General features: G+C 37.6%; 1 protein-coding gene across 1 annotated transcript; it reads left to right on the top strand.

The window, feature by feature from the left end:
• The first annotated feature begins 109 nt into the window (after positions 1–109).
• eif2s1b (eukaryotic translation initiation factor 2, subunit 1 alpha b) lies at positions 110–10,344 on the top strand. Its single transcript, XM_079639556.1, has 8 exons — positions 110–270; positions 985–1,227; positions 4,844–4,923; positions 5,002–5,153; positions 5,774–5,880; positions 7,901–7,998; positions 8,083–8,226; positions 9,903–10,344. Exons 2-8 carry the CDS (start codon positions 987–989, stop codon positions 10,026–10,028), a joined length of 948 nt encoding a protein of 315 aa, XP_079495682.1. The 5' UTR covers positions 110–270; positions 985–986; the 3' UTR covers positions 10,029–10,344.
• Positions 10,345–14,790: the final 4,446 nt, after the last annotated feature.

Raw genomic sequence — 14,790 nt, 5'->3', positions numbered from 1 at the left:
ATTTTGTTAAATGAACAGTATTTTTTTTACCCATACTCTGATTATTTTGACCTCTCAGCTTCACAAGTGCGTTTTTTCCTTCCACGAAATATAACGTGACTTTTATTTTGAAGTAATGCCATATTGATGCAACATCCCTGTTATTCACTGGTTGCTGCTCGCTTCATTCTTTCTCGGATCGCAGGATCAATGGCCAACTAACAGTCGCCGAAATACTAAAGTTTCTAGATATTTGAGGGTTTAAAGTGAGCAGTCTGTGACACCTGTCAGGTGGGATTGAGTTACCTCCACATCCGTGATAGTTCGGCTCATGTTGAGCTCATGTTTGGGATGATATGAGTGTTTAATTGCTGCTGTCATAGAGCATGTGCCGCACGCGCTCACTCGCTCAGCTATACAGAGATAATGTATAGACTGACAGTTGAGTGGATAGATTTACCGAAAGAAAAGATTAATACATACATTAACAGCCTGAATACATAGATTATTGAATTCTATTTTAACTATAAATACAATAATAAACCAATATAAATAATTAATTAACCAATGTAACTTCATTAAGAAAATAAAAACATTTCCAAATTATATTTGACACATTTATAAAATTAATTGATTTTTTTTACAGTATAAACTGGGTCTTTATAGATTAAAATATTTAGCTGCCTTTTAAATTTTGGGTGGAGGATGATCACATTTGGGTTTCCGGGTCAACAATAGACTATAATAAACAATAGACTATAATATGTTTAAAAAAAAGAAAGAAGTATGTATGTATATTGTTATGTTGAGTTGGTGTCCTTGTGTGTGGTGTACTGTATATTGAAGTCAAAGACAAATTTCCACTTGTGGACAATAAAGGAACTAAACCATGTAAACAAATCAGACATCAGATCTATTAAAAAATGAATGCAGTTAGTCTAGTGCTCATTAAAGAAGCGCTAGTGTTTGGATATGATCTAAGCTCTGCTTGTTTTTCTTGTGTAGAGATGCCGGGCCTCAGCTGTAGGTTTTACCAGCACCGTTTCCCGGAGGTGGAGGATGTGGTGATGGTGAACGTGCGCTCCATCGCAGAGATGGGCGCGTATGTCAGTCTGCTGGAGTATAACAACATCGAGGGCATGATCCTGCTGAGCGAGCTGTCGCGCAGGCGCATCCGCTCCATCAACAAACTTATCCGCATCGGACGCAACGAATGCGTGGTGGTCATCAGAGTGGACAAGGAGAAGGGTAAAATAAATAGCCTATTAATTTGTTAAAGGCACACTGTGAAGTATTTCATCAACTAAAATCAATGTCTTTATTCATGTCCTCATTGGTGTAAAATTACCTCTGCCAATGATCTGACTTATCCTCGTAAGCAAAGAATTTCTTATCTTTATTTACATTGGACGGGTAAGTCCAAGGAGGCTTCCATGTCGTTCCGCCATTTTGAAAAGCTATAATAGCAGAGAGGGACAAAAAATTATGCAAATTTACATAACGGCTACCATAGTTGCAACACGCATTTGAAAAAGCGAGGCGCTAGAGAGCACTATTTGTTTGAATGCAAAATACAATTTCACCGCTAGATGGGAGAAATTCCTACACAGTGCCCCTTTAAAGCAGTGTTGTTTTTGGCAGCCCTTTTAGTTTTAGTCTTAGTCTTTTTAACGAAAATACTTTTTAGTTTTAGTCACATTTTAGTCACTTATAAACTTGATAGTTTTAGTCAAGTTTTAGTAAAAAAAAGAAAAGAAAAAAAAAGTAGTCTTTAACAAATTAGTTTAGGTTAAAAAGTATTGGAAATGGGCTTAGGTTTGACAGGTTGCAGCAAGTGTTGCAATTCATAAAACAACAGTTAACCTTAAAGGATAATTCCGGTATTTAACACCTTGAGTCTATATTGTAGTTTGTTTTGGATGAACAAGAGTGGTGGACAACATTTTTTTGACAATGGTTCCTCTCTCGAGTTTTTGACTATAAAAGAATTGGCCATGGACCCATTTAACATTGGAGTCAATGGGCATGTCCGAAAATGTCATTAAAACAACCTTTAACATTAGTTTTCAAAACTGTGCAACTCACCGAGTGATTAGTGATGTTAGTTGATGTTCCAGAAACAAAAAGTGTTGCGAAATACAGTTTCTGTCGTGTTTTATTCGTCATTTTGTAAAATCCCATTGTTGAAAAAATAGTTCCACTATAGCTAAATAAACGGATTGGAATCATATATTGCGACGATATATTGTTTATAATCATCAACGAACACCACTAACCACTCGGTGAGTTTAACAGTTTTGTAAACGAACATTATTGGCTGTTTTAATGACATTTTCGGACATGCCCATTGACTCCAATGTTAAATGGGTCCATGGCCAATTCTATTATAGTCAAAAACTCGAGAGAGGAACCATTGTCAAAAAAATGTTGTCCACCACTCGTTCATCCAAAACAAACTACAATATAGACTCAAGGTGTTAAATACCGGAATTATCCTTTAAAACCTTTGCATAATAAACTAGACTTTCTGAATAATTCGATTGGTTGGTCCTTACATGCGCTTCGTGACGCACACACGCACACACACGCAAGGTCTCTCGCTCCCTTTCTCTGCTGTGCGCGCGCTACACATGCGCGCTCTTGCTCGCTCGATCTAGATTCTGGGAGATTTTAACTAATTTGCAGGCAATTCTGAAATTAGCTTACATTATGGGATTTTTTTCATTATTGATCGTACATCGTACAGAGGTCAAAATTATCGTACAAATACGATAAATATTGTACGTCTGGCAACACTGGTTGTTGTTGTGTGGAATCTGGTGCGCGGCAGCCGGGTGGTGGGCGTACCCAAAACAACGATTAGAATGCGGCATTGCTGATACTTATTTTAGCTCAAAACAGACCGATTTCACGCAAAATAGACAGAAATGACATGCATTGTGAACGTCAGACTTATAACCATTTTCGTTCCATCTCGTCTCGTCAACGAAAACGTCTCGTCATGTTTTAGTCACCTTAGAACCATTTTTAGCTAGTCGTCGTAACGTTATCGTCATTAAAAAAAAGGTGCGTCAACGAAATAATTGCGTTATCGTCATCGTTGACGAAAACAACAATGCTTTAAAGCAGGGCAAGTTTATTAAAGCAGGGCTATGCAGTTTCGGGAATTTCTTCGCTGTATTCTCGCTTTTTGCTCGCAGGTTTCTCTATAGAGCTCCCCCTACAGCTTCGGAATAAATATTTGACAACACTGCGTATACATAGCCTAGCTAACGTTAGCTGGCTACGATTTCAGTACAGTAATATCAAAGATCCTTGCTCCTTCTCAATTATCTGGTAATATTCTATTCACAAAATACAACCAAAAGTACGGTAATGTTAAAATTGACTTGTGAAAAGTAATCCCGGGCCCTATTTGCAATGATCCCCCGATTATAAGAGGAAAATGCTCCACAGTGCTCTGGAATCGAACTGCTGCTAAGCGGAAACTAGGAGTACGACCGGTTTAAGATGGCGGCCGTATTTCTCAGTGCCCAGCGGCCAATAGGGCATCTAGTCTCTATATAATATCTATGTTTAAACCAGGCCTATGAAGTTTCAGGAATTTCTTCGCTGTATTCTCGCTTTTTGTTTCTCTATAGAGCTCCCCCTACAGCTTCGGAATAAATATTTGACAACACTGTCGAAAAACTCGTTGGCGACTCTCAGATACCAGAGGCTAGTAGATCAACGACATCACAGCAGACGGGACATTCTTTACAACGTCTTCTTCATTCGGGTCCGAACAGCGTGAGGGAGCGCAATAATGACATAATTTTAGCAGATTTCTTTTTGCCGTAAAGCAATTCTTTACGTCGCGAGACCTGATATCACGCAATACTTCCTGACGCCGCGTCCGCTCAAAGTTGCAAGTGTGTTTTTTCCGCTCACATGTGAAACGACCACCATTGAACCCGAAAAAAGTAATATAACCATTCCAATGACTCCGAAGCTGTTCGGTTAAGGTAAAAAACTTGGATAGTTCACCTTTAAAGGTATAGCGGAGGATTTTCTTTTTCCGGGTGGGTAGCCTATACTATTGGTCCACCTAAGTGTCAATCATTCTGGTGATATGTTTACGTAAGGCCGTCGTACGTGCTCGTCCCTATGTAGTTTTCGCTTTCTGGTGTATTATGTGTGATGAGTTACGGTTTCAGCCATTCCTTTGAAAATGGCTGAGGGTCGAAAGAGAAAAAATGTATACGAAGTGTATGTTAAGAAGAGAAAGGCCGCAGAATATAGAAACAAGACCAGAGTGATTTTGGGTGAATATTTCACACGCTGGCGTGCGCTAAAAGCACAGGTTGGGCTTCCCACTGATGCCGCAGTCGCGAAGATTCTACTAGACAGGTAAAGTTTGTCATGCTATTTGGAGAAATCCATTTAAAATCACTGCTAGTAAAAGTTAATGTAAGCGTTCCCTCTTGGGAGCAAATAGAGTGTTGCGCATGTGCATTTTAAAAAAAAATTGGAGAGGGCAGGTCTTTTCTAAAAGGAAAGATCCTCCGCTATACCTTTAAGTATTTGGTGCTGTCAACACCAAAAATCTGAATAGCTGTTGTGTTCAGAAACAGAAAGTAGCACAGCCGAAACACTGCTTCTTGAAGGTTCGAAGCGTTTGCAAATCTTTTGTTTCGAATCAATGGTTTGAAGGTATTCTAAAAATGTAAATAATTCGTAATAAGGAATTATTCACTGTGTTTTGACCACATTAACAATACGATCCAAGTTCATTATCACTACACATTACGTATTACTTGCACATCTAATGTTGCAAAAGTGTTTTAATCCATTTGGCCAATTTGAGATTGTTTTTCTTCTACAGGATACATAGATTTGTCCAAGAGAAGAGTGTCTCCGGAAGAAGCCATCAAGTGTGAAGATAAATTCACCAAATCTAAAACCGTGAGTGGTCGTTTTTTAAATTAAAGTAGATTTTTCTTTGTGTGTGTGGTTTGAGGATGTTTTGTTGTTGTGCTGCAGGTGTACAGTATTCTCCGGCATGTCGCTGAAGTGTTGGAGTACACTAAAGACGAGCAGTTGGAGAGTTTATTCCAGCGCACTGCATGGGTGTTTGACGAGAAATACAAGAAACCTGGATACGGCGCCTATGACGTCTTCAAACAAGCCGTGTCGTAAGTGTCCGAGTGATGAAGGTGCGTTCATGCCGTGTCATAATTACCACTTGTTAAAAAGCTAGTAAAACTCGTAGTTACAACTAGAAACGATTGACAGGCGATCTGACCAATCATAATCCGCCATTTTGTCCGACAAAGCAGTCAGGAGAGTTAATGGCGGTAGATTTGAACTTGAGAAACTGAAGTCTTTCCGCGGTTAAAACAACATTCCTTCTGATGTTCATTCATGTTTATTTGATGCTATAAATGAACTAGAAGGAAGAGATGATCGGTTCACGAGCGGCTTTAACTGAGCGATCTGTCAGACACATTAAAGAGCCAGAAAACGGTATTGTTTAAATTTCTTTAATAAATTACCAAATTTGACAGTTGAGACTGTCTGTCAGTGTGTTGTCAGTGTCCTCTCTGCTCCACGATGTGTTTTTCACTGCGTGAGAACATGGTGTGGGGTGAGAGAGGCGTGGCTTGTCGGACATAGCAACAGTAACTAAAGGGGGCGGGTCTTTGCGAACGGTCAATTACGGTAATTATGACATGGCGTGAACGCAGCGTAAACAGAGCAAGACTTTAAACTGAACATGAAAAATGTTGACTTGCTTGCTTTTTGTTTTTTACAGTGATCCCGCCATCCTGGATTGTTTGGATTTGACTGAGGAAGAGAGAAGCATGCTCATCGACAACATCAACAGACGGCTCACTCCACAGGCCGTCAAAATAAGAGCTGGTATTGTATTATAAAATGTTCACAATACAGATAGTTCGAATGCAAAGTAACTTAAAGTTGATGATGGATTGACTCATTTAAATTATGTACATTTTTAACCAAAAAAAGTTACATAAAAAAATCTTGCATTGCACCTCTATGTTAAATAAATATGTATAATATCTAGGGCTGTCAAAAGATTAATCGCGATTGATCACATCCAAAATAAAAGTTTGTGTTTGCATAATATGTGTGTGTGTACTGTGTATAATTATTATGTATAAATACACACACATCCATGTATATATTTAATAAATATTTTCATTTATATAGTGTATATACATTTATATAATTTATATTATATATACATATTTTATATATAAATAAATATAACCAATTTTTCTTAAATATATACATGATTGTGTGTGTATTTATACATAATAATTATACACAGTACACACACACATATTATGTAAACACACTTTTATTTTGGATGCGATTAATCACGATTAATCTTTTGACAGCCCTAATAATATAGTTTCATTAACCTTAAAATTGCTATAATATATTCACTAGTTTTGGGTCACTGAATATTTTTTTCACAAACATGAATATGCATTAAATTGATCATGATATTAAAATGATTTCTGAATTATTGTGTGACTGAAGACTGGCTAAGAGGAATATATATATATATGAGGAGCTCTTTTCCAAAACGCTATAAATCCATTTCAATAGTTTTCAGGAAAATGACATTATTTACCTAGACCCATACATTTTGTGAATATTCAATTTATCCTGTTAAAATGGTTGTGTGCCTCAGTCTGAACATGTTGAACAATGATTATTAAATCAAACAACAATATTGTTGATGATAAATTCAAAGTTAATTTATTTATTTTTCAAAACGCTATAAATCCATCAATTGTTTCCAAAAAAATGATGGTTTGTCTTTAATACTTTAATTTAATTTAAATTAAACAAGTGCAAATGCATGAAATAAATAAAAGCCCACTATAATAAATAGTTAAATAAAATAAATAGTACAAATAAAATAAATAATTCCAATGACATTTTAATATTGTCCAGCACATAACACTCATACAAATACCAGTCCTTAAATACAACAATGTTAAAAATGTATTTAAATTATTTAGTAATTTAGGCTAATTGTAATTTGGTGCCGAACCTGAAAAAAGTAATGATAGCCTAGTAATGATAGCCTAACAATATTCAATAAGTTATTTAGTAATACATTCAGAGTCATTTTTAGTAAAGTGTCAAACCTGTAACAAATAAGACCAATTTGTCCACTACATATGCATGAAAAAACGAATTATTAAATAATGATAACGGTATTCAATAGGCAAGTCAGTCAGTAATAAATAAATACAATAAAAATCAAGATAATAAATAAATATCAGATCGTCCGGTGACAGCCTCTCGGACTGACAGAAACCTGTGGGAGCAGCTTTGTTGACATCCCACTGTTGGTATTAACGCGCCTCCCGCGAATCTTCTTTTGTTGTTGTTTTTTTGTGATTATCTTTGTCCAGACTGCGTTTAGTAAACTTTAAAGCACTCATTTTGAGGAATTAATGAAATAAAAGTCTGTTCAGATCGCCGCCTATTTTGATTGCTTAGAACGCGCCCGAATTCTGATTGGTCGAGAGGATGTATCGCGTTTAGGCTAAAAATAGGTTTGGCGCTTATCGCGTTTTGGAAAGAAACTGCATCTTGCAGTACATTTTAAACCAGGATATATCGCGATTTTGGCATGACACATTGATGGAGCAGTGAATAGGTACAGTACACAGCAAAATGACATGATAAACTCATTTTTTTTTAAATGGCGTTTATCGCGTTTTGGAAAAGAGCTCTTCATATATATATCCTGTTGTATCTATTAATGGACACTCTATGAAGCAATGCTTTTCATTAATTCAACAAGGATCAAACAAGAAAAAACTAAAAACGTATATATGCCATATGTTACATTCATGTATGTTTAGCATAATGTTTGCTTTGACCCCATCGACAGACATTGAGGTGGCGTGTTACGGATATGAAGGCATTGATGCGGTTAAAGAGGCTCTGAGGGCGGGACTGAAGTGCTCCACCGAGGCCATGCCTATCAAGGTGTGCGTTCCTGCTGTACATTCGGCTGTAAGCTTCAGGACCAGTTTCATGATCTGCAGATTCTGTAATTGTATTTTCTTGCAGATAAATCTGATAGCACCGCCGCGGTACGTCATGACCACCACGACTCTGGAGCGCACAGAGGGACTGTCGGTGCTCAACCAGGCCATGAGCGCCATAAAGGAGCGGATCGAGGAGAAACGGGGAGTCTTCAATGTCCAGATGGACGTGAGAAACTTTCAGAGTCACCTTCATTTATATATAGCGCTTTTAACAATATGTGACCCTGGAACACAACCAGTCACATGGGTCAATTTTTTTTAAATTGAGAGGTTTATATCATCTGAAAGCTGAATAAATAAGCCAATAAATAAATAGGACGATATTTGGCAGAGATAATCTGAAAATCTGGAATCTGAGGGAGCAAAAAAATGTAAACATTGAGAAAATCTCCTTTAAAGTTGTGCATTTATGTTCACGATTGTGCTGCACTCACTCACAAAAATACATGTTTTATATATTTACGGTAGGAAATTTACTAAATATCTTCATGGAACATGATCTTTACTTAATATCCTTATGATTTTTGGCATACAAGAAAAATCTATAATTTTGACCCATACAATGTATAGTTGGATATTGCCACAGATATACCCGTGCGCATGTGACTGGTTTTGTGATCCAGGGTCTCATATAGACTGTTTCAAAGCAGCTTTACAGTGATAATAGGAAATTAAAGTAACAGTGATGGTTTTGGCTTTACAGCAGCTCTAGAATAAAGTTGTTGTCCAGCTAAAGTTAGTTTTGATTGATTCACTTCCAAAGATTAAAACACATAGTCACTTACGGCCTATCCCTCCCTTTTCAAACTGGAAGGAGAAGCTATGGTGGCCGACGTAACCAGCGCATTTCTCCCCACATAGCAAACACACAACACAGCGAGGGAGAAGATTCAGCTGGCTAATATGAGCTGTTATGCTGTAGGCTAACGTTAGTGTTTTACGGTCAATAGTACTAATCAGCTGATTGTCTCACGAACGTAACCAGCTCATTTATCCCCACACAGCAAAGCCAGAAGAACTAAGTCACATGAAACAATATAACTACATATTTTACACCACTGACAAGGGAAAAGTCACTTCTCACGGTGTCTATGGCTAGCTTCTAGGTAATGCTAACATTATGAAACAACAGTTTTCATTAATATATACAATGTATAGTTGGATATTGCCACAGTTTGGTTTGTTGACGGCAAGTGCTTCGTCATATCATTACGCCTGCTGCACCCATGGTACGGCCGCACAGTTCCTTGATTCTTACGCCGGAATGAGAGGATAGTTCCTAGCCATATAGGCTTGGAAAATCGCAACTTTTCATTTTCCGTTGATCTTAGTACACGGTTTAACTACAGAAGAGTCAAATTTTAAATAGGAAAAATATTTAAACTCGTTGATCATTTTGAAAGAAATTCTACTGGACCCATCAGAATCAATGATCTATGCTAAGCTATGCTAAAACTGGTACCGTCAGAACCGGAGGAAATGGATTCGAAAACGGTAAAACTCAACTGTTTAACACTGGGGGAGTTGTAAAATGAGTCTATTTCCAAAAAAAGTGGAGTATCCCTTTAAGGTTGGAATACCTTACCTATCCAGCAGAAAAAAGGCAACTTCGGCGTTGCTTTGAAAGCCTTTTTCCCTCATAAGACCCTTCGGTGAAAAGCCACAGCACTGAAAACATAGTTATGGATCTTATATTGCATTTCTGTCAATAGATCCTCAGAAATATTACACATTGCACCTTTAAAGTAACCTCTAAGACTAAAAGGAATCAGAAATACCATGCAATGTTTTATAAATGTCTTTGCTCTGAATGCATTCTCATGCATGACTGTTTCTGCTCAGCCCAAAGTGGTCACGGACACGGATGAGACCGAACTGCAGAGGCAGCTGGAGCGCCTGGAGCGAGAGAACGCAGAAGTGGACGGCGACGACGACGCGGAGGAAATGGAGGCCAAGACGGAGGACTAGATGACAACCAACAACTCCTTCAGTGCAGAAATGGATTCAAATAAACTTGTTTTTTTGTATGGTAGCGACAAACCAGTGTCGTTGCAGCAAATTAATATTTTACACAAGTGGAAACAGTATAAAGCAGTGAAAACCTGATTTTTTTTATTTATTTTTTAACCGGTGGCCTTTTAAACCGTCACAACTATGATCAATATTAACATGTCAGCTGATTCATCGATGCAGAGTAAAAAAAAAATATTTTTCAGTTTTCATTTTCTGTGAATTAAAACATATTTCTCGCTCTACTTCAATCTCAGTAAAATCCTGGAAAGTTGTTGGAAGTTTTGTATTCTTTTCCATTTCTGTTCCCTCTCAGACTCCAGAAGATCATTACAAATCACACTGTACGATAATGACACCGACTTAATGAATCGTAGGCTACGACTCAATTTATGCGCTATTGGTAAACAAAAAGAGAGCAAGATGAATCGCACTTTGTCAATTGAGGGTTTTATGTGCGGAGGAAAAAGGAGGAAGCGCAAGAGGAGAATATGGACGTGAGGAAAAGAGGCCGACTTGAGACACCAATTTTGAAAATGAAGCGTGAGGGAAGTAGTATTAACAGGGTTCCCACGGGTCCTTGAAAGTTTGTGAACCTGGAAAAAAAAATTAAAGGCCCTGGAAAGTTTTTGAAAATAAACAAACATACAGATGAATCTCGAAAAATTAGAATATCGTGCAAAAGTTTGTTTATTTCAGTAATTCAACTTATATTATATAGACTCATTACATGCAAAGTGAGATATTTCAAGCCTTTATTTGTTATAATTTTGATGATTATGGCTTACAGCTTATGAAAACTTTTTCATAATTGTTTTTTTAATATAGGGGTTTCATAAGCTGTAAGCCATCAAAATTATAACACAGGCTTTAAATATCTCACTTTGCGTAATGAGTTAATATAATATATTAGTTGCACCTTAAAGAATTACTGAATTAATTACTGAAATAAATGAACTTTTGCACGATATTCAAATTTTTTGAGTTTCACCTGTAGATACAGGTCTTTGGAAGTGCTTGAATTTATTTTGTGCAAGAAGTTTTCTGGATAAAATTCCCTATTACTTCCTCCGGAGTCCGCTAATGTGTTATTTTTCATCAACACTTCGTGGCGCACACTAGCTTGCTTGATTTACATTAGTTACGCGCATTTACGCGTTACGTTCGGTTACGTGTTTCCAAGTAATAACTTTGTGTTGTACGTTGCCATGACGCTCGCTCACGCACACACGAAACAACTACGATGGAACCTCAACGTTTGTTGGTGTTGGACACAACAAATGTGTCCCCACATTAAGTCCTTGAATTTGAGGGTATTGGACCTGGAAAGTCCTTGAATTTTAAGTTAACCAAGCAGTGGGAACTTGGGAACCCTGTATTAAATTTCAGCGCCATATCACATTGATCAATACGGAATACGCCATTTCATGTTACACTTTTATTGGCTAACGTTAGTCAGGAGACGTACTGAGACGATCAGGCTAAACGCCCGTTTCACACATACTCCGTATGCAGTGCGTTTGCGGTACTGGAGCAGCACGCGCTATAGAGCTGGTAAGTCCCGCCCCTTCCGTAAAACCCCGCTGGACCTCAAAGTTGAAAAAGCGTCAATGCAAGTGAATGGGAGAAAATAATTATTTTCTGGTCCCGTTTGAATTGTGCCATGAATGTGAACATATGTTGTCTGTGAATTTTTTATATAATCTTTCATGTTACAAGTTTGACAGTATATGGTATGATTCGTCGGCTAGCAGTTGTGGAAAAGACATAACGAGAAAGACTACATGTCGCCTATGTGACGTCACACCATAAAGTTGACTTACCCGTGATTTTCGCCAACCTCAACGATTTTGTCCTCTCCCTGAAAGAAGGCGGTGAAGTGCACCAAAGACACAGCCATGTCTAGCGGGATCCGTGAGCTAGAGCCGTGTGCTAGTGGTGTTGACGTTTCAAACGCGTCGAAAGCAGCGAAGAGTTGTAGTCCACAAAGTGCTCTCACACAAAGTCTACCCGTATCAAACTTCTACCCGCTAAATTGTAGCATTCTTCACACGAAAGATTATATAAAAAATTCACAGACAACATATGTTCACATTCATGGCACAATTCAAACGGGACTAGAAAATAATTATTTTCTCCCATTCACTTGCATTGACGCTTTTTCAACTTTGAGGTCCAGCGGGGTTTTACGGAGGGGCGGGACTTACCAGCTCTATAGTGCTTTCACATATGCTGCGTTTGCAGTGCGCTACTGATACGTAGTTTCTGTGTCACAAAATAAAAAATGGGTAGGCTAAGTAATTTTGATTTTAAAACCAAACTTTAACTTTGCCATTGTTACAGACATTACAACAGTATGAAATTAATTTTAATCATTGTGATTCTTTGTTTTAGTTCGAGTTGTTGACAGAAGAAAAGCTATCACGCTATATCTGTTGCTAAGCTATAATACACAAACATTTTAAATTAGAATACAAATGTATAAATACTGATTATAAATGCATATTTTAAGACTGAAAAAAAATAAGAACCGGGAGAGGGCTAGCCCCCAGAAGACAAAGGACCTTTTTGGAAATTAACATTTGAATTGATATAATAATTATTGTTAGCACATGCCACTACATTAAAACGAGTATCCTCTGCTATAAATAAGGCTGGCTGTAGCACCAAAAAGTTAAACATTTTGATTTACAATTACATAGTCAAAATTAATTATAACTAGCCTACATAACTATAACAAACTTATAATTACACCCTGTTTAACTTCTTTATATTCAAAAATAAAACTATATAATATGATTTACTTATGAATTCATAGGCTACAACTACATATTCAGATGTTCATTTACATTTAATAAATTCGCATGACATGAAGGTTGAATGTGACGATAAACAAAATAAATAAAAAGGGCAACACAGTAGGCCTACATATTCATGTTTAAATAGAACAACATGCAGCAATAACAGTGACGGACTGGCCATTGGGCAATGTGGGCAAATGCCACTGCGGCCGCCTGGTCTCATCACTTGTTGTGGCCGCATCACAAACAAATAAATAGGCTAAATAAAGCGAGGAAGCGGCCGCCTATTGGCGCAATGGCTGCGAGCGGCAGCACCACCAGCGGCTCGCTCGCCACTCATCACAACTTGTGGCGCACAACCATATAAAAAGGCTAAATAAATCAATAAAGCGGAGATGCGGCCGCCTTTTGGCGGATTGGCCGCCCGCAACCGGCAGCACAGCCAGCGGCTCGCTCGGCGCTCATCACAACCATATAAAAAGGCTAAATAAATAAATAAAGTATAATATATGAACTGACAAAATGTAAAAATGTGTACCTTGAATGCAATGTAAGTCGCTTTGGATAAAAGCATCTGCCAAATGCATAAATGTAAATGTAAATATGAATAAAATAATAATAAATTAAGCGGAGCTGCAGGCGGCCACAAAAAAACAAGGAAAAAAGCAAACAAACACCACGGCCTATCTCTGAAAAATAATAGCCCTATGAACTAAATAATAATAATGACTTTTTATTTCTATTTTTCCTGTGAAGGACAAATAGCCTAAATGTATGTAATCTCTCTATTTATAAGGTATTTTGAATTTCTCGCGATCTCAACTTCATGAAATTCGCGAAGGAATTTCTCGCGATCATTGACCTGATGAGATGATAGATAATGACAAGTGAATGATGGGTAATGAGAGCATATCAACAACACGGAGTGAAAGAAAATGGATCGAGGAATGAGAAAACGGCGAGTAGAAAAGGGTGGAGCAGAAAAAAAGAGAGAGAAGAAGCGTAAGGCTTTATTGGCTGAAAGTGGGAAAAGCGCCAATAATGTGGTCTATCTGCTAAAATTGCCAGGGCCTCTTTTTGGTGCCAGTCCGCCACTGAGCAATAATATATATTTATATTCTCGTTTAAAACGTTTTTAATTTCTTGATCCTGTAATTGAGTAAATGTATAACACATTAACTGTAATTATGAGTAGCTATGATCAAATTATTACAGTTGCTTGTCAATCTATATTTATTTCAATGTGAACAATACGCTGCAGTGCGGTGCAGCACAGCAGAAAATAGACTCTGTGCGTAAACGATCGCTGCACTGCTGTATACGCACCGCAACTGGAACGGATCGCCGGACCGCATCCGTGTGCAGTGTGAAAGCTCTAACCTGTTAACATGGGTACGGAAAAAAATACGCACCGCAAACGCACTGCATACGGAGTATGTGTGAAACGGGCGTAAGTGTCTGACACTTGTCAGAAAATGATCACAGGCTATCTTTGGTCGCAAGAGACCGTCTTTGAACCTCTCTAACTATATGATATACGACCACCGTTCAGGAGCCACAACCACAGAAATCGCCACGATTGGTCATCTTTCATCAGCCCTAGAAACTGTTCTCACGGAAGACACGGAAGTCTTTTGTTCATTCCCAGGATATGAATTCTTCAATGTTCACTAGTTAATTTTAATCCTTAATTTGAGGAATTAGATTTCTATTAGTAACAATGGCACTTTTTTATACCAGGAATTGCATTTCCACTTGTAAAATTGTGAATTCTTGATATGAACAATGAGAAATACAAATTCTTGATATCAAGATTTAAATTTCAACAAGTAAAAACTATAATTCTTGATATCTGTAATTGTATTTTCACTAGTTAAATGTCACCATAGGCTCAGTATTTACTTCTATAATAATTGTAA

The sequence above is a fragment of the Phoxinus phoxinus genome (assembly GCF_949152265.1).
Source record: "Phoxinus phoxinus genome assembly, chromosome: 16".
NCBI classification, from domain to species: Eukaryota; Metazoa; Chordata; class Actinopteri; order Cypriniformes; family Leuciscidae; genus Phoxinus; species Phoxinus phoxinus.
Note: the sequence above shows the minus strand (reverse complement) of the source record. Positions and strands in the feature narration are given on the sequence as shown.